Source organism: Cucurbita maxima, unplaced genomic scaffold (assembly GCF_002738345.1).
Source record: "Cucurbita maxima cultivar Rimu unplaced genomic scaffold, Cmax_1.0 Cma_Scf00002, whole genome shotgun sequence".
Lineage (NCBI taxonomy): Eukaryota > Viridiplantae > Streptophyta > Magnoliopsida > Cucurbitales > Cucurbitaceae > Cucurbita > Cucurbita maxima.
The window spans coordinates 1,139,339-1,159,001 of NW_019272018.1; the positions used below are offsets into that span (position 1 = coordinate 1,139,339).

The 19,663-nt window shown below is 36.7% G+C and overlaps 3 protein-coding genes across 4 annotated transcripts; 1 reads left to right on the forward strand and 2 right to left on the reverse strand.

The window, feature by feature from the left end:
* Positions 1-50: 50 nt before the first annotated feature.
* Positions 51-3,502, reverse strand: LOC111470179 (ras-related protein Rab7-like). Its single transcript, XM_023115706.1, has 7 exons — positions 3,293-3,502; positions 2,856-2,882; positions 2,613-2,712; positions 2,034-2,180; positions 1,841-1,921; positions 1,606-1,751; positions 51-487 (listed from the first exon to the last, which is right to left on the reverse strand). Exons 1-7 carry the CDS (start codon positions 3,343-3,345, stop codon positions 421-423), a joined length of 621 nt encoding a protein of 206 aa, XP_022971474.1. The 5' UTR covers positions 3,346-3,502; the 3' UTR covers positions 51-420.
* A 3,085-nt stretch (positions 3,503-6,587) lies between these two features.
* Positions 6,588-15,185, forward strand: LOC111469450 (coatomer subunit gamma-2-like). 2 transcript variants are annotated; one of them, XM_023114718.1, is made up of 18 exons: positions 6,588-6,757; positions 7,210-7,307; positions 7,420-7,470; positions 7,654-7,767; positions 7,855-8,055; positions 8,148-8,249; positions 10,969-11,076; positions 11,154-11,387; positions 11,475-11,725; positions 11,875-12,046; positions 12,154-12,309; positions 12,407-12,457; positions 12,586-12,726; positions 12,797-12,994; positions 13,109-13,240; positions 13,329-13,502; positions 13,821-14,060; positions 14,394-15,178. In XM_023114718.1, the coding sequence occupies exons 1-18, from the start codon at positions 6,712-6,714 to the stop codon at positions 14,586-14,588; spliced, it is 2,664 nt and encodes an 887-aa protein (XP_022970486.1). In that variant the 5' UTR covers positions 6,588-6,711; the 3' UTR covers positions 14,589-15,178. The 2 variants fall into 2 exon arrangements, with proteins under 2 accessions (XP_022970486.1, XP_022970494.1); XM_023114726.1 differs by lacking the exons at positions 6,588-6,757; positions 7,210-7,307; positions 7,420-7,470 and having other exon boundaries at positions 7,654-7,784; positions 14,394-15,185.
* A 590-nt stretch (positions 15,186-15,775) lies between these two features.
* LOC111469758 (guanine nucleotide-binding protein subunit beta-2-like) lies at positions 15,776-18,969 on the reverse strand. The gene is made up of 6 exons (XM_023115176.1): positions 18,610-18,969; positions 18,380-18,474; positions 17,453-17,877; positions 16,866-17,217; positions 16,548-16,661; positions 15,776-16,039 (listed from the first exon to the last, which is right to left on the reverse strand). The coding sequence occupies exons 1-6, from the start codon at positions 18,713-18,715 to the stop codon at positions 16,004-16,006; spliced, it is 1,128 nt and encodes a 375-aa protein (XP_022970944.1). The 5' UTR covers positions 18,716-18,969; the 3' UTR covers positions 15,776-16,003.
* Positions 18,970-19,663: the final 694 nt, after the last annotated feature.

Consider the following 19,663-nt stretch of genomic DNA (forward strand, 5'->3'; position numbering starts at 1 on the left):
TAAATTGCCACTACACAGATTGGAAATATATTGGAGCATGAACCAAAGCATGAACAGAAGAACCAGAATCATCCTATCATAGAAACAAGAATCACAAGTTCTCTTAAAGAAAAAATCCCAAAAACTCTGACTGAGAAGGAAGAATTATATGAACTTATGCAACAACTGATTGTCATCAACAAATGAGGCTCAGGCACAACAGATTCAATCACCAGACGGATAATGAATATACCTAAGACAGCAAACACAATTTTCATAGACCAAACACAAGTGAACTGATAATGATGGGACTCGTTCGAATGCAAAACCCAAATGTACAAATAGGAACGCGTAGAAAGCCCGAGTCCGTAAGACCTTTAAAGAAGACTTCTGCTTTACTGGAGACTGAAATGGAATAAGAAGAGACTCGGTATATCGAACTCAGCAGTCGCATCCAGATGATCTTGGCTGATTGTTGGTCGCAACATCAATCGTGTCGGGCAAGTATCTGCAATAACATGGCAACCATCAATCAACAAAGGTTTTGTGAAAGTGAAAGTTAATAGCCAGAAGGTGGACCAATGAAGCATTGATGATAGAAAGTTTAAAGCAACGAAGTTAGGGAATTTTGAAGAGCAATTAGGAAATGCAGCCATTTAGGAGGAACTAGATTCTACATATCCACAGCCTCAGGTCAAAATTACAAACTAATTCTACTGCTAGAGCTAAACTATAGCTCATCATTAAGTTCGCTATAAGCTATACGATGCATTTGGGATCCTGCCCACATGCTGCCAATCTATGACATGCAATAAGCACATGCCAATCTTGGAACCAAAAAACTGGGTGAGTTTTTGCAATTGAACCGTTAGAAACCACGACCCTCCACAATGGTATGATATTGTCCACTTTGAGCATAGGCTTTCATGGCTTTATTTTTTGTTTACCCAAAAGGCCTCATATTAATAGAGATGTATTCCTTACTTATAAACTCACAATCAACCCTTTAATTAGCTGATGTGGGACTCCTCTTCCAACAATCCTCCCCTTGAACAAAGTACACCATAGAGCCTCCCTTGAGGCCTGTGAAGCCCTCGAACAGCCTCCCCTTAATTGAGGCTCGTCTCCTTCTCTGGAACCCTTGAACAAAGTACACCCTTTATTTGACACTTGAGTCACTTTTGACTACACCTTCGGGTCTCACAACTTCTTTTTTCGACATTTGAAGATTCTGTTGACATGGCTAAGTTAAGGGCATGACTCTGATACCATGTTAGAAACCACAACCCTCCACAATGGTATGCTTTTACTTTACCCAAAAGGCCTCATACCAATGGAAATGTATTCTTTACTTATAAACCCATGATCGACCCCTTAATTAGCCAATGTGGGATTCCTCTCCCAACAATCCTCAACATCGAACACCTATATCAACTCGAGTTGTTGGCACACAGAAGGAAATTGAGATGTTATTCCTGGGTGAATTTCATGATTATGTAACGAACAGTTACTTAGCTTCGTATTTTATGTACGTGTACATTAAATAACTAAGAATAGAATTCAGAGAGACTGAGAGTTAATTATATATTTGATTCTCAGAAATTATGGCTCGGCATATGAACTTACATCTCTTCCTCTTCCCCACTCTTGAGGGCATTTTTCGCAATGCATTCGAAAGCTTCTTCTACGTTAATGCCTTCTTTGGCAGACGTTTCAAAGTATGGAATATTTCCTTTCAACGCGCACCAAGCTCGTGCCTTTTTCTCTGAAACCTGAAATATTCAGAAAAACAAAACATTTCACTATCTTCTGGAGATAGAACGAGGAAATGATACAGTATAGAAAATTAGGTAATACTTACAACTCTACTGTTTCCACCATCAACGTCAACTTTATTTCCTAAAACAACAAAGGGAAAATTTTCGGGGTCTGAAGGGCTCGCCTGCAGATGGTTTTACAAAAATGTCAAAAGATGTTCAGGTTTCTGTTCAACTTATTTGAATTCTTCTAATGGCTTTCTGGTAACGAGATAATTCATAAACACATGAAAAAACCTGTATAAGGAATTCTTCCCGCCAGTTGTTAAGGTTGTCAAATGATTTCATTGAATTGACATCATACACCAGAACGCAGCAATCAGCACCTCGGTAAAAAGCAACGCCGAGACTTTGGAACCGTTCCTGGCCCGCTGTATCCCATATCTGTAAGGCATAAAGGAATAAATTACATTTAACGGGACATATCGAGTCTCTTTGTTGCTTGTTGGCTTCATGGGTTTACATTAAACCTATATGCCACAGCTCTCAGGAGATGGCAATGAAATGCTACTAAATGGGATCTAATCACTAAGAGGTTAAACCGAGTCCAATACACGAAAGGATGCAGCCATCATAGCCATGTTCTTGCTAATCATAAACAATTAGAACACAGGTATCCGTTTCAAAAGGTCATCCAAGAAATTGGTATCTTCCCAGATGGATCAATCGAGTTCATACCATTTTCCATATGAACACACACTAGATTGAGGTGCCTTTGTGCACTTTGTGATTACTATCAATTCACGGGAATTCACCAAATTAGAACAATAAAAAAGAGCATATTCATGGGCAAATTAAAGCCTCCCCACCACGAACCTGCAAAGTGAAAAGTCTATCTTCGAATTGCACCTCTTTAGTCAAGAAATCAGCTCCAATAGTGGCCTTGTATTGATTACTAAACTTCTTATTCACATATCTGTTTTTCAAAGCTAAAGAAAACCACACGGAGAATCAAGAAACTGATACTCTATAAACTAGGAGAATCATTACAAAAAAAGAAACTCGAATGGAAAATGTTGCATTATAACATAGTTATAATTCAATGATCAAGCAGGATACTGGTTCATCAAAGAGGTCTTCCCAACCCTGCAAATTCAAAGCCAAGTTCCAAGTTATCATAGATTAGACTTCAAACAAACCAGAATACAGCAACCCATATCAAAACCTACAAATAACAGCCAAATAGTTTGAATTTTTTCCAGTACTATCAACCAAACAAGACAAAAGCCCTTTTTCCAAAAAGTAAACAATAAAAAGAAGCAAGAAAAATCCAAGAAACTCAAAGCATGAAGCAATTCAAAATCGGAGTACACAGAATCTTGAGACCCCATTTGAATCCCGGCCAGATCAAATGGCAGCAAATTCAAGAATCCACAAAAGAAAATTCCCAAAGCTCGGGAAGTAACGATCTGGGTGGATCCACGAGTATTGAAAAGAAATCCGAATATTAAAAGATTAGAAAGAGAAAGAGGAGAGAAGAAGAGGGATTTGCTCACCCGCTATCCCCAAGGATTATGACCTTCAAGAGGGTTCTTCTGCGGGAAGGCATCGTAAGGGAAACGGGATCAGCTCAAATCTGTAGACAACACAGAGAGAGAGAATTGGAAGAACAGAGGTTTCGAGTCTCTCTCCCTCTCTGATTAGAAGACGAAGCCAAGCTGGAGGGATCTGTGATTGGGAAAGCCTACGAACATTTTCATTTCATTTCCGCCGTTCTTCTTTTTATTTCAACAAGGAAATAATAATAATAATAATAATAATAATAATATTGTGTATTTAAAAATAAAAATAATAATCATATATATATTATATATAATCCATCTTATTAGTTATATTTTTTTTTATAACCGAGGTTGTTGTGCAGTGGTGGGTACTAGTCGCTAACGATGGCCTTTAATAGTTAGAAATGGTCATTACTGTTTGCATCCATAGCCACGATGGTCGTTGCTGACAATGATTGTCAAAGATGTTATTGATAGTGGTCGACGATAGGCAACAATTGTGCGAGGGTATTTTGGTCATTTCCAATGTGAAAATTTGAAAGATTTTAAAATTAAACCATAGATTTTTATTTTTCTTTTTAAAAAGTTGATTTATAAGGTTTTAACTAAAATAATTTATTTTAAAAAAATTCATTTTGAGTATAGAAAGTAATTAATGATGTATTTTACCAAATAGAATAATTGAGTCTCTTAGGTTAGAAATTCTATTATAACCAGTAATAATAATAATAAGTTACTAAATTATTAATTTGTATTTAATAAAAAAAATTATCTAATTAATATTTTTTTAAAATTCATCAAAGGATTAGACCAAACATAATTAAGGATTAATAAATAAAAAAGCAATTTTAGCTCCAACATAATTAATTTATTAAAAAATAACAAAAATGTTAAAAGAGAATATGGAACACAAAATTAAAAGTTCACATCTTCCCTAGTTTACATAAACTAGATTATGTCACCTACAAATCATGGAAAAGGCCGAAGAGGAGGACGACCCCTTATAAGATGACGAGGTAGCACTTGTAGCTCGACTAGACCTCACAATCCCCCTGAGTTCGAGTCATTTAAGGCCATGATGCAGATCATAGTGGTCAACCAGTAAGCCAACAACACAAGAGGGCAGGTACCTTTGAGATTTTAGGAGGTGCAACTCTTGTATCTTTAATGGGACCTCGGAGGATATGACGATGGTGCAACTGTGGATGTTGTCGATGGAGATGATATTCTGTTTGATGAATTACCTGAATGACCAGAAAGTGTCGTGTGTATCATTCATGTGCAAGTTGACGCTGAAATATGGTGGCAGTCCACTCAGGATATCTTTAGTCTTGATGGAGGTGTGATCTCCTAGTCTAAGTTTGGGGAAGCATTTTGGAAAGAATATTACCTAAAGGTGGCCCGACTTCAGAAACAATGGGAATTCACCCATCTCTTGCAGAATGAACGCTCCTTCACTAATATGGGAGAGAGTTTATGAGAATGAAGCAATTCACCCCAGTGGTTGGCACAAAGATGAATATGACTTAGAGGTTTGCCTTAGGCTTGGATGAGAGGATCGGTCGTGTGGTTGAGGTAATAGCCTCTACCACCTATGTTGTTGCTCTGAGAGCAGTTAAGGCTAGGAAGAAAACTATAGCGGGAGAACTTTGAGGGCCAGTAGCACCGACAACCATAGTAGGGCAGAAGCTGCGATATGACCAAACAGAACCACACTATTAGCCACCGGTGTGCCAACAACAATAGGGCAGACAAACCTCGCATGGACCTCGGGCATGGTCAGCAATCAAGCTGATAAGGGGCAAAGGAGAAAAAAAAAACCCTCTGTGATGAGGGTAGTAGGAAACACAAGAGACGATGAATTGCCATGAATTGCCTAGGAAAAAGCATTGAGAACTCAATTAATTAGCCAAGCCGCCCAGGTGGGGAGGCCTATGCAAACCCACTCCCAAGTAAGAGAGTATGTCTCCACTAGTAGAGACGTTGAAAACTCCGACACAACAGTGTCAAACACTTTGTCTGTTATGAGGCATCTTGCCCTAACTTCGTTTGATTTGGGGTTTACCCCTTCTTTATATATTTTTTCGTTTGCCAATTGGACAGTTTTTCCGTTAGAGCCTTTATAGGAGTAGACTTAATTGCGAGGAATAGAGTGAAGGGGGTTAAGGATCTATTCAAGGTAGACACTAGATATAACTATGATAGTTGTTTATATGAGTGAGTTTGATGTAATATTCAAAATGGATTAGTTAGCCAAGAACAATTCGAGTATAGACTATCATAGAAAGAAAGTAGTGTTTTCGTCACCATCACAAACCAAATTCAAATTTAAGGGCACTTTGTACTGGAGCTCTCCCAAGGTAGTCTTTATGTTCAAAGTGGAGATGCTAATCTAGCAAGGAGTCTAGGGCATATTGGCTAGTGTCGTAGACACAAAGAGGGAAGTAAAAGTCTCCATACATCATTTCAATGGTGAACGAGTTGTCAAATGTGTTTATGAAAGTTTATCATGAGTACCCCTTTCTCGAACTGTAGATAAAGCTCGAATCGAGTACTAGCCTTATCTCCAAGACCCTGTACCACACGACACGAGTAGAATTGGAAGATCTCAAAGTACATTTACAAGACTTGTTGGATAAGGGATTCATTCCCCCTAGCGTGTCCCTTTGGGGTGTGCCTGTGTTATTTGTCAATAACAAGGATGTATTGATAATAATGTTCTCCAAGATAGATTTTTGTCAAGCTACCATCAAATTAAGACTATAGAGGGTGATGTGCCAAAGACAACATTCAAAACGAGATAACATCATTATAAATTTGTGGTCATGTCTTTTAGATTAACCAATGCCCCTATAGTGTTCATGGAGTTGATGAGGTAAGTAGTTTTTTGGGATTGGCAGGATACTACCTGTGTTTCATGCGAGACTTTGCCAAGATAGCCTCACTACTTTTGTAGCTAACCAAGAAGGGTGTCCTTTTGAAATAGTAGTGAGTGACGACCCTAGTGATCATGGTTTGAGAGAGTTTAGAAGATTTTGTGGGATACTGTGATGCCTCCAAGAAAGTTTTGGGGTGTTTTGAATGATTAGGAGTAGAACGGCACCAAACACGAATCAAACCATACGGGTTGGGTTGGGTTGGGTTACTCGGGTTTTTCGAACACCAATAAAGCATGATATGAGGAAAGAGAAAAGGCATAGTGTGGGCCAGGCCCATATTGATTAAGCCCACCGCGTTGATTGAAGATGAAGGCCCATCCATAGTTCAATTTCTGATGAGCTTTCACTTCAATTGAACAAACTTCAGCAGTTCAGCTTCTCTACAGTAGTCGTTCTTCTTTGTTCACAGGCAGTTCAAAGCTTGCTTTTCTTTGCTGGTCGTCTCAAGATCTCTAAGATTCAAATCCTTCGCCCATGGCTCAGACTTTCATCAAGAAGGACGACGACCGCGATGACGAAGGTACTGCGCTTTCTCAACTCCTCGAATGACCTTTCATTTGCACCCATAATCACTCTAATTCTTCTTCTCTCATTTCAATTTTACTTAATTCCTCAACTTGATCCTTCCGGACTTCTGGATCAGTCTTTTGGATGGTAGATCTATGTGTCTTCGTCGTTTGGTCTTGCTTTTTGCGTTATGTTTTAAACTTGAAGGAAATTGGTCTTTGAGTTCTCTTTGATCCAATTTGTTTTCGTTTATTCTAGTTGAGTTGTTGGAATGCAGTTTGTAATGTGCATGTTGCTTTGAATACGATATCGTTTTGTGTATTTTCCATCTCTGTTGTGCTTTTGTTAATTTGATGACTGGACAAGATAGTGCTGTTGTTTGGATCTTCTGTTCCGTTTGGGAATTGCAATTCTGTATCAGCACGAGGCAGTATGATGTTTACTCTTGGTTTCTGGCATTTACAGATGAGTATTCTCCGTTTATGGGGATTGAGAAGGGTTCTGTTCTTCAGGAAGCTAGGGTTTTTAATGATCCTCAGTTAGATCCAAGAAGATGCTCTCAGGTATGGGTTTTGTGCTATGGAATTACTTGCGATAGTTTCCCTCTGATTTCCCTCATACTACACAATTCTTCTGTATTCATATTTTCTGCTGGGTTCATGTCTTATTTTTTAGGTTATCACGAGGCTTTTATACCTTCTGAACCAGGGTGAAACCTTCACAAAGGTCAGTTTGATGTTGTCTTGGTATCTCATTTCTTCTTTTTCCATTTAATAGCACATCCTTCATAGGTATTAGTATTAGTTGATGCATTTTCAATGCGTTATTTTTCAAGGATGTTGAGTTTGACTGATGGATGTTTGTATAATTTGTTCAAATGTTGACAATGCACAACAATCTTGTTAACAGATTGAAGCCACCGAAGTTTTCTTTGCTGTGACAAAGCTTTTCCAGTCAAGGGATATAGGGTTGAGAAGAATGGTTTATTTGATGATAAAGGAACTGTCTCCATGTGCTGATGAGGTTAACACCATAATCAGGTTAACTTGAATTTTTCTGTAGTTGTACATTCAATATTATGAACTGACACATTTCATTTCATCTTTAAAGGTTATTATTGTGACGAGCTGCCTAATGAAGGACATGAATAGTAAGACTGATATGTATCGGGCAAATGCCATTCGTGTGCTTTGTCGGATTACAGATGGAACCCTTCTTACCCAGATCGAGAGGTATCTGAAACAAGCAATTGTAGATAAGAATCCTGTGGTAGCTAGTTCTGCCTTAGTTAGTGGTATTCATTTGCTCCAGGTATTAATTTTCCAAACACAAGGATATGCATCTATGAGCAATTTTTTCTATCATTTTCTCTTACTTTTCTTCTTTGCCACTTCTAATGGCAGACAAATCCAGAAATTGTCAAGCGGTGGAGTAATGAGGTCCAGGAAGCTGTTCAGTCAAGGGCAGCACTTGTTCAATTTCATGCTCTTGCCTTACTTCATCAAGTATGTTAGATCATCCTCTTGTGTCCGTTTTTGGGTGTTATGTTGAATGCTGGAGAATGGTATTGAATTGAACTTCATCATTTAATGGTTGCAGCACATAGAACTTCATCATTGAATTGAACTTCATCATTTAATGATTTCATTCCAAATGATTGTAACTCTTGGGAATTTGATCTAACAAGAATAAGACCTTTAGATCTAAATATCCAAGAACTTCAAAACGGTAAGGAATCACTCCAAGGGAAAGTAAGATCTAGATTATCTTGTTGATCGAATATCGCAAGGAAAGAACATTTATTTGAGATTTGAATCACTCCACAAGCAAGATTGATCATGTCAAACTTGAATGATTCTACACACAACCTAAATGGCATAGAATTGCAATAGCCTTTGGCCAAAAGAAAGCACAAAAGCTCTTTTTACTACATTTCCCAAGTCTACCTTACAAAGTCAACATACATGGCTTTATATAGCCTCAAAATGAAAGCCCTTGACTTTCTATGAGGTATCTCAAGAGTTGTAACTTTCATACTTTATGGCCATAATTAGCCATTGGGTAAATGTAACCTTAAAGTAAATAAAATGTCTTAAAATACATCAATAAAATACCATAACTCTAGATTATCATCCACCGAAAATTTGTAACCATCCAAGAATGAATGAAGTTTCATTCTTCTTTAATGAGTCATGAATTGCAACTTCTTGTGATAATTTGAATAATATTTTCTTCACATCTTTTGCATTGATTGAGATGTCTTGGTTTATATCATTCTCCACTCCCAAGAGGATTCATCCTCGATTCTATATGTGAAGTTCATATTGCATGATTGAGATGCCTTGGTTCATATCAGATGATACCAAAAATTGTTGGATGTTTAGTGCAATATAATATAAAAATTTGCATTTAGAATTAAAAAAAATTCTATGAGTATTTGTCGACATTGATAATCCTATCATTGTCATATTTGGCCTCATCCATTATTTCTGCCTATGTAATGTTTTTTTCTTGAAGCATTCATGTTTGCTCTCACTTTGATTATTGAGGTATTTTTTATTAATTCTATTTTTGGAGGATGGTATTTCTTGTTCTCATAATCTTTTTTGTTGTGTACATAATTTCAAGCAACTAGATTCCATTCACATGTACCTGTAAATAACTTTTGATAAAATAAATAACTTTTCAATAAAAATGTAAAGTACACAGGTTTCACCCAGAGATGAAGGAAAGGAGAGATAATGAAAAGGATATTTATGATGTGTGATTATTGTCTTCCACTTTGCCTTTGAGATTGGTCATTTTGTTACTGTTTTTATGATTACTCTTTCTGGAGTACGTTTTTTAGCAGCCACTTTTCCCTATTGTGGGTTGGTTTTTTATCCCCCATCATCCACTCTTTTTTGTTCCTTTCCATACCAATGAAATTCTGTCTTTTTTGTTAAAAGAAAGATTCTGCTTATGAAATCTTGTTAAGGATATTTAGTAATAAATTATAGTTTACCATATATATTATATTTGATAGTTTATTATAAGGCAAATATCTAATATTTGCCTTATTATCATAGGTATCTTTCCATTTATTGTTATTTCCATTTATTACTATTTCCATATCCTTGTAATTTATTTGATTATAAATAAGATAACTTTTACACCATTTAGATGTGGTGGATTAATCAAACATTCACATGGTATCAGAGCCCTCTCGGTTTAACAACCCCGATCCTTTCTTTTCAATGGCTTTTGAATCCTCTAATCTTCTTCTCCACCACCCTTGCTGGTTTTGACGACGCAGGGGCAGTCTTCATGGTTGCCGTAGTCGGAGCCGATTGATTACTCTTCGGCTCCACCCTATTGACCTCCAAATCACCTTTCGTCATACTCTGTACATACAACCTCACCTTTTCCAACCCAATCGGTTTTCCCCTTGGCCAATATAGTCTCTCTCATTTTCTTCCCAATCAACCTTCATCCTTTACATAAACCCTAACCTAAACCTATCAACCTTTTGCAGAGATTTACCTTCGGAATCTGGTGCCGCACTGGCCTATTCGCCAACCAAGTTGCCGCCGCCCTTCCTGCCAAAATTGGCTTCTTCGCCCGATGAGGCGACTCTTCCGACTGCCCTTCTCGCCAAAATTGGCTCCTTTGCCCAATGTGGCGACTCTTCCGGCTTCAACATTGTCTTTGTCCCTTGCTCTAGGTTTCCCCTTCTACTTCTTGGGGTTAGAAATATTCTCACCAGAGCCAAGGTAGCATCGTCGCTAAGCGACAATCCCTCTTCATGGGTTAGACATATTCTCGCTGAAGCCAAGGCAGCATCGCCGCTGAGCGGCGATCCCTCTGCAATTTTTGATGGCCAAGAACCGGGTTGTTAGCATCTTCATGAAAAATGTTTCTCAACCTCTTTGAATTTTTCAGATTCAAGCTTCACGTTCGTTTAAATCCGACGCTTAGCTTGCGGTGGGGTGTTAAGGATATTTAGTAATAAATTATAGTTTACCATATATATTATATTTGATATTTTATTATAAGGCAAATATCTAATATTTGCCTTATTATCATAGGTATCTTTCCATTTATTGTTATTTCCATTTATTACTATTTTCATATCCTTGTAATTTATTTGATTATAAATAAGATTACTTTTACACCATTTAGGTGTGGTGGATTAATCAAACATTCACAAATCTGATGAAATTATAATTTGTTTTCTACTTGCAGATACGTCAAAATGATCGTCTAGCTGTTATCAAACTGGTCACTAGCTTGACAAGGGGTACTGTTCGGTCTCCGTTGGCTCAATGTCTCTTGATTCGCTATACCAGTCAGGTATGCAATTTCCTTCTTCTTATACATGACGGGGCTTTGCTTCTTGTTCATTATCTTATTTAGGGGTTTGCAAGCAGGTTATTCGTGAATCAGCGACCAGTACTCAAACTGGTGATCGGCCATTCTATGATTTTCTTGAGGGTTGCCTTCGGCACAAAGCAGAGATGGTGATCTTTGAAGCTGCCAAAGCAATCACTGAGCTGCAGGGTGTGACAAGCAGAGAATTGACTCCAGCCATTAGTGTTCTTCAGCTTTTTTTAAGCTCCTCAAAGCCAGTGCTGAGATTTGCTGCTGTTCGCACTTTGAACAAGGTAACATCTTCAACTATTCACTTTTCAAACATGATTCATTTTCTGTTAATTTCTCTTTTGATATCTTGAAAATATATTGTCTTGCAGGTGGCAATGACTCATCCATTGGCTGTCACTAACTGCAATATTGATATGGAGAACTTGATTTCTGATCAAAACAGAAGCATTGCAACTCTTGCAATAACCACACTTCTAAAAACAGGAAATGAAACAAGTGTGGACCGTCTGATGAAGCAGATAACAAATTTTATGTCAGATATTGCAGATGAGTTTAAAGTTGTTGTGGTAGAAGCTATTAGATCTTTGTGTTTGAAGTTCCCATTGAAATATAGATCTCTGTGAGTAATATCTTACACGTTTTTTCGTCTTTTCTAAAAAAATATCTTTCAAGAATTTGTGATTATTCAATATTTATATGTTACATTATTTCAGGCAGTATATGTTTGATTTATGAGTGTTGGACATCTTTCTTTTGTCACTTTTTTAGGATGAATTTCCTTAGCAACATTCTTAGAGAAGAAGGGGGCTTTGATTATAAAAAAACTATTGTTGATTCAATTGTGATTCTGATAAGAGATATTCCTGATGCTAAAGAGAGTGGGTTGCTTCATTTGTGTGAGTTTATTGAAGATTGTGAATTCACCTATCTTTCGACACAGGTTATTCACACATTTTTACATTATTTCAGGATCTGTTAAGCTCTAATTCTTATTGCCTTCATGTTCTATATGATCTTTATAAGTTATTTAATTTCCCATAATATCAGATCCTTCACTTTCTGGGGATTGAAGGACCCAAAACATCTGATCCTAGCAAGTATATAAGATACATATACAACCGAGTACATCTTGAAAATGCAACTGTTCGTGCCAGTGCTGTGAGCACATTAGCAAGATTTGGTGTTACAGTTGAATCGTTAAAGGTACAAATTCCGTCTCCCTTTCTTGTAAGTTGTATGAACTCTATTTGTTATTCTTATCACTCAACTAACTATGTTGCTTTTACTTCTCTCTGTACAGCCCCAAATATTTGTTCTGTTGAGACGATGTCTCTTTGACAATGATGATGAGGTATCTTATTTGTCACAATTGTTGAGGTTTCCATGCCTAGATTGTTTTAAAAATTCTGGAGTAATTTAGATTTGATACCATTTTAATATGGTTCCAGTTTGAAACTGTATATTGAATTTCTTGTCAAGGTTCGAGATAGGGCCACCTTATACTTAAAAACACTTGGAGACAATGATGCAGTTACTGAAACTGAGAAGGATGCCATTGACTTCCTTTTTGGGTCTCTGGATGTCCCACTGATCAATCTAGAAACAAGTTTGAAGAATTATGTAAGTTATTTCAGTGAGTTTATCAAGTACCATGGAGATCATCGCTCATGTGTTCTGCCTACGGATGTAGGAGCCTTCTGAGGAACCTTTTGACATTGGTTCTGTACCCAAGGAAATCAAGTCTCAGCAACTTGCTGAGAAGAAAGCCCCAGGTAAAAAGCCAACCGGCCATGGTGCTCCTCCAACGGGCCCAACAGCCACTGTTGATGCATATGAGAAGCTTCTTTCTTCAATTCCACAATTTGCTGCCTTTGGGAAGCTTTTCAAGGTTCGGTTGTTTCTATCCTTAATCATGCATAGTGGTGTTTGTGCTATATATGTATATATATTTTTATTAGTACTTCTTCAATGTTGAAATTGTGATTGGTATTGATCTTTTCAGTCATCAGCACCTGTGGAACTTTCAGAAGCAGAAACGGAATATGCAGTTAATGTTGTTAAGCATATTTTTGATAGCCACGTTGTGTTTCAATACAACTGCACTAATACAATTCCAGAACAAGTACTCGAAAATGTATGGGCTAATTCAAGGAAAACAGTATTCTTTTCTTTTTTCGTTAAACTGCATCCAGATTTGTGTAATTATTTCTGCCTTCTGCCAGGTCATTGTTGTTGTCGATGCGTCTGAAGCAGAAGAATTCACTGAAGTGATATCCAGACCTCTCAGATCACTTCCCTATAATTCACCTGGACAAACCTTCGTGGCATTTGAGAAGCCTGAAGGGGTTCCTGCTGTTGGGAAATTTTCAAACATGTTGAGATTTATTGTTAAAGAGGTAATTTGCAGAAATTTTATTAAACCAGAGTTTGTGAATATCACAATTTGACATTAGCGCATCTGCGTACTATTATTTTACAAAAAAAAAAAAAAAGGAGAAAAAAAAGGAAACTGGGATTAGAGACTCGCTAGCACAGGAAAAATATGGGCCTGAGTGAGGAATTGAATATTTCTAATTTAATTCCGTTGTTAGGTTTGAGTTAACTCATGAATTTAACCTCCATGAAAACTATATTTGGTGATAAAATTAGTTAGTATGCTCGTTGCCGAGCATCTCCAAATGATTTTGATTTCGTATTTCACTTCTTTGGTCTAGGTTGATCCAAGCACTGGTGAGGCAGAAGAAGATGGAGTGGAGGATGAATATCAGTTGGAGGATCTGGAGGTTGTTGCAGCTGATTACATGTTGAAAGAAGGAGTCTCTAATTTTAAAAATGCATGGGATAGCTTGGGTCCGGACTGCGAGAGAGTTGACGAATACGGTCTTGGACCAAGGGAAAGCTTGGCTGAAGCTGTAGGTGCTGTCATAAATCTTCTCGGCATGCAGCCCTGTGAGGTTAGTTTGTCGTATTGCATAATCATTCAGGGAAAATAATTTGACTACGATTTTGTTAAGCTTATATTTGTGCAGTTTGAGATTCGAAAACCTTGATATGAATGCTTTGCCAAATTCCATAATCTACTTTTTGAAAAACTTCTTTTTTTAGTCTTCAAAACTTAAACTTGGATTTTGGATTTTGAGAACATTTATGAAAAGTAAACCAAGCGAAAAAAAGTTCATTATTGTAGTGTTTATAAGCTTAGATTTTAGATAATTTTAATTCATGGATTAGCAACTATTTTGAATTATTGGTCTTTTCAGTCGAGTCATGTTTGCTCTCTCTTTCAGGGAACCGAGGTTGTTGCAAGCAACTCGAGATCACACACCTGCTTGTTGTCTGGTGTGTACATTGGCAACGTGAGGGTACTTGTGCGATTATCGTTCGGAATCGATTCTTCAAGAGAGGTTGCAATGAAGCTGGCTGTTAGATCATCGGATGAAATTGTTAGCGATGTCATTCACGAGATAGTTGCTAGCGGCTAGTTGGAACTGTAAGGAAACTAAATTTTATTCATTTTTGTTTGTGAGCAAAATTAGGTCACAGGTTTCGGGATGGGCTACGAAAAGGGTCAAATCTTGTATAAAGAGTTTTGAAGTTTGAGGGAAACTTCATTCAGGACATGGGCATCATCGTCATGGCAGCGTTTGTTGAATTAGTTTGAGTCTATATTTGCTCATCCCTGTTTTAATGGTAGACTTTGAGAGTCATTTCCTCATCTTGCTATTCGATGCGTCTCGTTCCGTCGTGCTCTTCCCTTCGAGAAAAAATGACTGATATGGTTGTGTTCTCGTTACTCACTTCGTGTCTATTATATGTGAATATGATGGTTTTTCTCAAATCGATCTTCCGAGTACGGTTTGCCTTTCTCTCCGAAATCAGCATTTGTCGGTTCGAGAAGCTGTGGAAGTTGAATTCGTAAGGAGGGTTTTGCTGCCAGTTGAGTTTAGTTGATTGATGAGTGGTTGTGGGCAAGGAATTTAACTTCTTGGATGTCTATTAGCAAATTGTTGTATTTTTTGTGATGTAAAAATGTTTGACAAACATACTTGAATAAATGAATTTTTCTTTTTTAGGTTAAATTACAAATTTAGTTGTCTTTTTATTTTTTATTTTTCTTTTTAATTTTCAGCTATTAAATATAAAATTAAAAATTTAAGGTTTTATTGAATATAAAATTTAAATTTATATATAATTAATTAATTAAATTTAAAATTTTTGAATTATTCAGAAAATTTATTAGACAAAATTGATTTTATTAGATATGTTTAAAAGTTAAAAAATGAAATAGTTTCAATTTTTAAAAGTTTGGATAATTTAATCATAATTTTTAAAGTTTGAATAAATGTTTATTTTGTTAGAAAATTCTATAGTTGCTATTTAGATTTGCAGGTTATGTCGATTTATCATAATAATACCTAATCAATCTTAAAATGAAATATGGTTTCAATATTTAAAGCAAAATTTATCTGTCTATTATTCCAACATCCTACCAATGATTTCCAAGCTTTATAAAATTTAATGTGTAAATAAATAACACTACTAAGTGTTAAGTATTGGCTTTATCTTCTTCATGTTTGGAGGATTAAAACCCTACTGTTAACAAAATAGTCTCTAATTTTAACAATTTTTCAGTTATACCCAATAATAACTGAATCATATATAGTAAAAGGAGACAAGAAAGCCATTTTCATCATATATTTGTTTGGAATAATCAGTCATGTTTGTGAATGCTCTCAGATGGTCTAATTTGGAGAGAAGACTATGGATTTACATACCAACAACACAACTTGAAGGGTTTCACGATGAGTTTGCATCCATACACTAAACAAAGCCCCCCTCCCCCCTTGCTTGCTTGCAGTCAAGGAAGGCCTTTACACAAAATACACCTCTTCCCTCCTTAATTTACCTTCCTCTGACCTCCAAAAGCCCAAATCTACATACAAGTAATGCAAAAATTAAACATATATACTTTATGAACTTTGGAATAAAAGTAGCTACTAATTATCCGAACTAGATTTTGATTATTGATATGCATTACTATTATCGTTCATCAATCAGCAGAAAGGGTCGGACTGTTTCCGATCACCATAGAAGTTTAATTGATTAGATTTCAAATTTGTTTCTAGGGTTTGAAGAAGAAGGTTGAAAATCCGCACCAGTCTCTTTCGTTTTCGAAGTTAAAATTCATCTAACCTTAAACAGGTGAAATAGATATTATATACTTTCTAGCATGATTTGGACATTTATAGTTAAATATGTAACCGCCAAAGCCTACTGCTAACAGATATTATCTGTTTTGGCCCGTTACGTATTGTCGTCAGGCTCACGATTTTAAACGCGTCTGCTAAGGAGAGGTTTCCACACCCTTACAAGAAATGTTTCGTTTCCTTCTCCAACCGATGTGGGATTTTACAGAATACCATGTTAACATACATACTAACCTTCAGGTTTGAATCCCAACTTCCTGTACATAAAGCACTTCCATCTGCAGACAAACCCAAGCAAGTAATTGGCCCTTCATGTGAGTTGTGAAGTGTTCCCAAGTTCAAAACCATCTGCAATCATAAAAATTAAGAATAGGTATCATTTCACCCAAATATATAGCCTGCTAAAGGATCCAGTAATATATAAAGGAAGTTTCTTTTTTAACTTAGGCATGCTACCGAAAAGTATTCGACAAGAGGTTCGTCATCTTCATGGACGTATTTTGAACAAGGTGGATGTTCTAGTATTCTTATTGACATTAAAACATGAAATACCTGTGCAAGTAAAGTGTCCCACACATAGCAATCGCCATTTTTGTATCCAGCAAATAAAAGCCTTCCAGATATAGAGAATGCTATGGAGGTTACATGTGGGTTGGTATCATCACTGTGCAGCTGATGGTAAACTTGGAGAACATGCCCAGTTCTGATATCATATAGTCTGCAAGTTCCATCATCAGAACCAGTTCCAAACCGGTTACCATCTGGAAAGAACTTTACTGTATTAACATCTCCATCATGTCCGTGGAATGTCTGCACTGCTCGACTAGCTACCCGAGTGTCCCAGAGGCGAGCAGTTGCATCACAAGAACCAGAGATAAATGTGTTGGATCCGCTAATAGATACACTAAAACATGCATAAAAACATAATAGTCAAACAACTAGAGAAGTAATATGAATAATCAAATATCCATGCATTCGCATTAGATAATTACAATCATCCATCTTTACAACATAAATCAAATATAAGCAAGAAAACAAGTTAATGGAACAAATTGCATAGTCATAATGGAACTGGTATTCCCATGAACTTGATTGTTCATCTCTAAATGAAATTCATAAGGATGTTATGAGAATAATACCTTGATACATCTGCTGTATGCCCGGATTGAAATTCGCCTCCAAAAACAGACGTTCGAAGTCCAGTAGTAATATCCCACAAGACACAAGTCTGATCCCCAGAACCAGTAATGAGGTGATTATCATCATCTGGAACATATTGACAACAGGAAACATACCCTTTATGCCCGCTAAGAGTTCTAGACACTGGCAGATTGCCATCCCTGTCATTTGGAGAGTTGAGGTTGAAGATAGAACAGACACTGTCGAGACCACCACCCGCTACAGATTGACCAGAAGGCGAGAAAGCGCAAGTCATGACCCATGGACAAGGTAGCTTTATGGCATGAGTCTTCTGGCTTGTTAGAGCATTCCACACTATTAAACGCCCATCTTTAGATGCACTGACAATTCGATTCCTCTCCGAACTCCAATCCAACGAGTACACCTGCAGGAGTTACAGCAATTATTTTCCAACCCCAATGGAGAATCTCAGAGTTAAATTGAAGAGAAACAGAGACTTGATCATTGAATGAAAAAACACCGAAGCGCAAGAGTAGAAACCATTTTTGATATCTAGGCTCTATACTTTAGACAATGAGTTGAGTACCATTAAATGACATAAAAAATCAGAGTAAGCTATCTCTTGTAGATAGTTTCTCTTCCATCAATTTGCTTATAGGCCTATACTCCCTACAAAGACTATGAAGTAATAATGAACTAATTAAACAATCCCTACCAAATCAACTACTCTCAACCAGATAATCCAGAAAAAAACACTTTCAATGGTATCATGGTGTAATTCAATCCTAACATTCTTCCAACATTCGTTTACTCTAAAGCAATGATTTAAGGTCTTGTTCACGACACAGTAAGAAGATTTCTACAACAGTCAACGTTAAAAAAAGAACACGGCTATCCTCGAAGTTATCCACAAAAAGAAAAAGTACCTTTCCAGTATGACCCTGCAAAGTCCTACAGCAGACGAGATCTGTAGCTCCGAAATAGACGGGACGCTTCCCCTGAGACCTCGCAAACCCAGCTACTGCAGAATCAACCACCAAAACGGATGAGATCTAAACCAACTAGCAACAACATAATCATCAATCAGAAGAGGAAAAAAAAACAACAACACCGCCGAATAAAAAAAAAGAAGTTACAGAGTGATCAAGAAGCTCACCGTCAGTGTCGAGCAACGAACGCCTCTTCTCTTTCAAGCGTTCTCTGAGAGAGTTGACCATCTCAATGGCCGCCACATGCCGCTCCTTAAGCTCGGAAACAGACATTTTGCTTGAAAACAGAAACTTCAACCAAGAAACGCCATCGACACGCCCAAATCAAGCTTCAATGAAGTCGTAAACACTGAAATGAGAGAGGAAGAAGTGAAATTAAGGTGAAATCGTCGAGAAATCCAGGGTTTAACTAGGGTTTACAGGTGCAGGAATGAGCGAAAAGATAAAAGATCGTGTATGAAGAAGAAGAACAGAGGGAATTTTTGGGCCGATCGAGAGGAAGAGGAAAAGAGACGGAGCAAAGCTGAAAAAACTGAAGATTTTATTTATTTTATTTTATTTTATTTTATTTAAATTTTACTGTAAGTCCCCGGGCCCACATTGTCCCACGTGTTGTTCTAATAGGTGGTAAAGACACCGTGTCATGTGGGGCCCACCCAGGCTCTAATCTAATAACCCAACTCTATGTTACTATAATTGTGTTCATTTATTAGCCCCAAATATAATTTATTTTGTTTGTTTGTTAAATTAGATCCTTCATTTTTAATTTAATTAAAATCTAATAAGTATTAATTCTAAAAAAAATAATCAAATCATTAGAATTAATTTAAATAGAAACTAAATTTATAATTTAATTTTTTAAAAAATAAACCATTTCTTATTATTATTCCATGTATAAAACTGAAACACGAAATATTTAATCTTTTTTATAAATCCATTAATATTTCACAAGATAACTATATATGGATCCATTTTAATCTTGTTGAGTTATATATAAACTCCGAGGAGTGAAAGTGACTTTTTTTACTTAATAAAAGGAAGTTGGGAAGGTAATTTTACGACATGAAATTCACTCATTTCCCATATAGGAGTTAAGTACATTAGTTGTTCTCTTCAATACTAATTTTGAGATTTCAGCAATGGACCCCACCCTTTCACTCGCTCTACCGAAATTTAATTTATGATTGGATCATAAATAAATTATTCATCAAAGAATTAGTT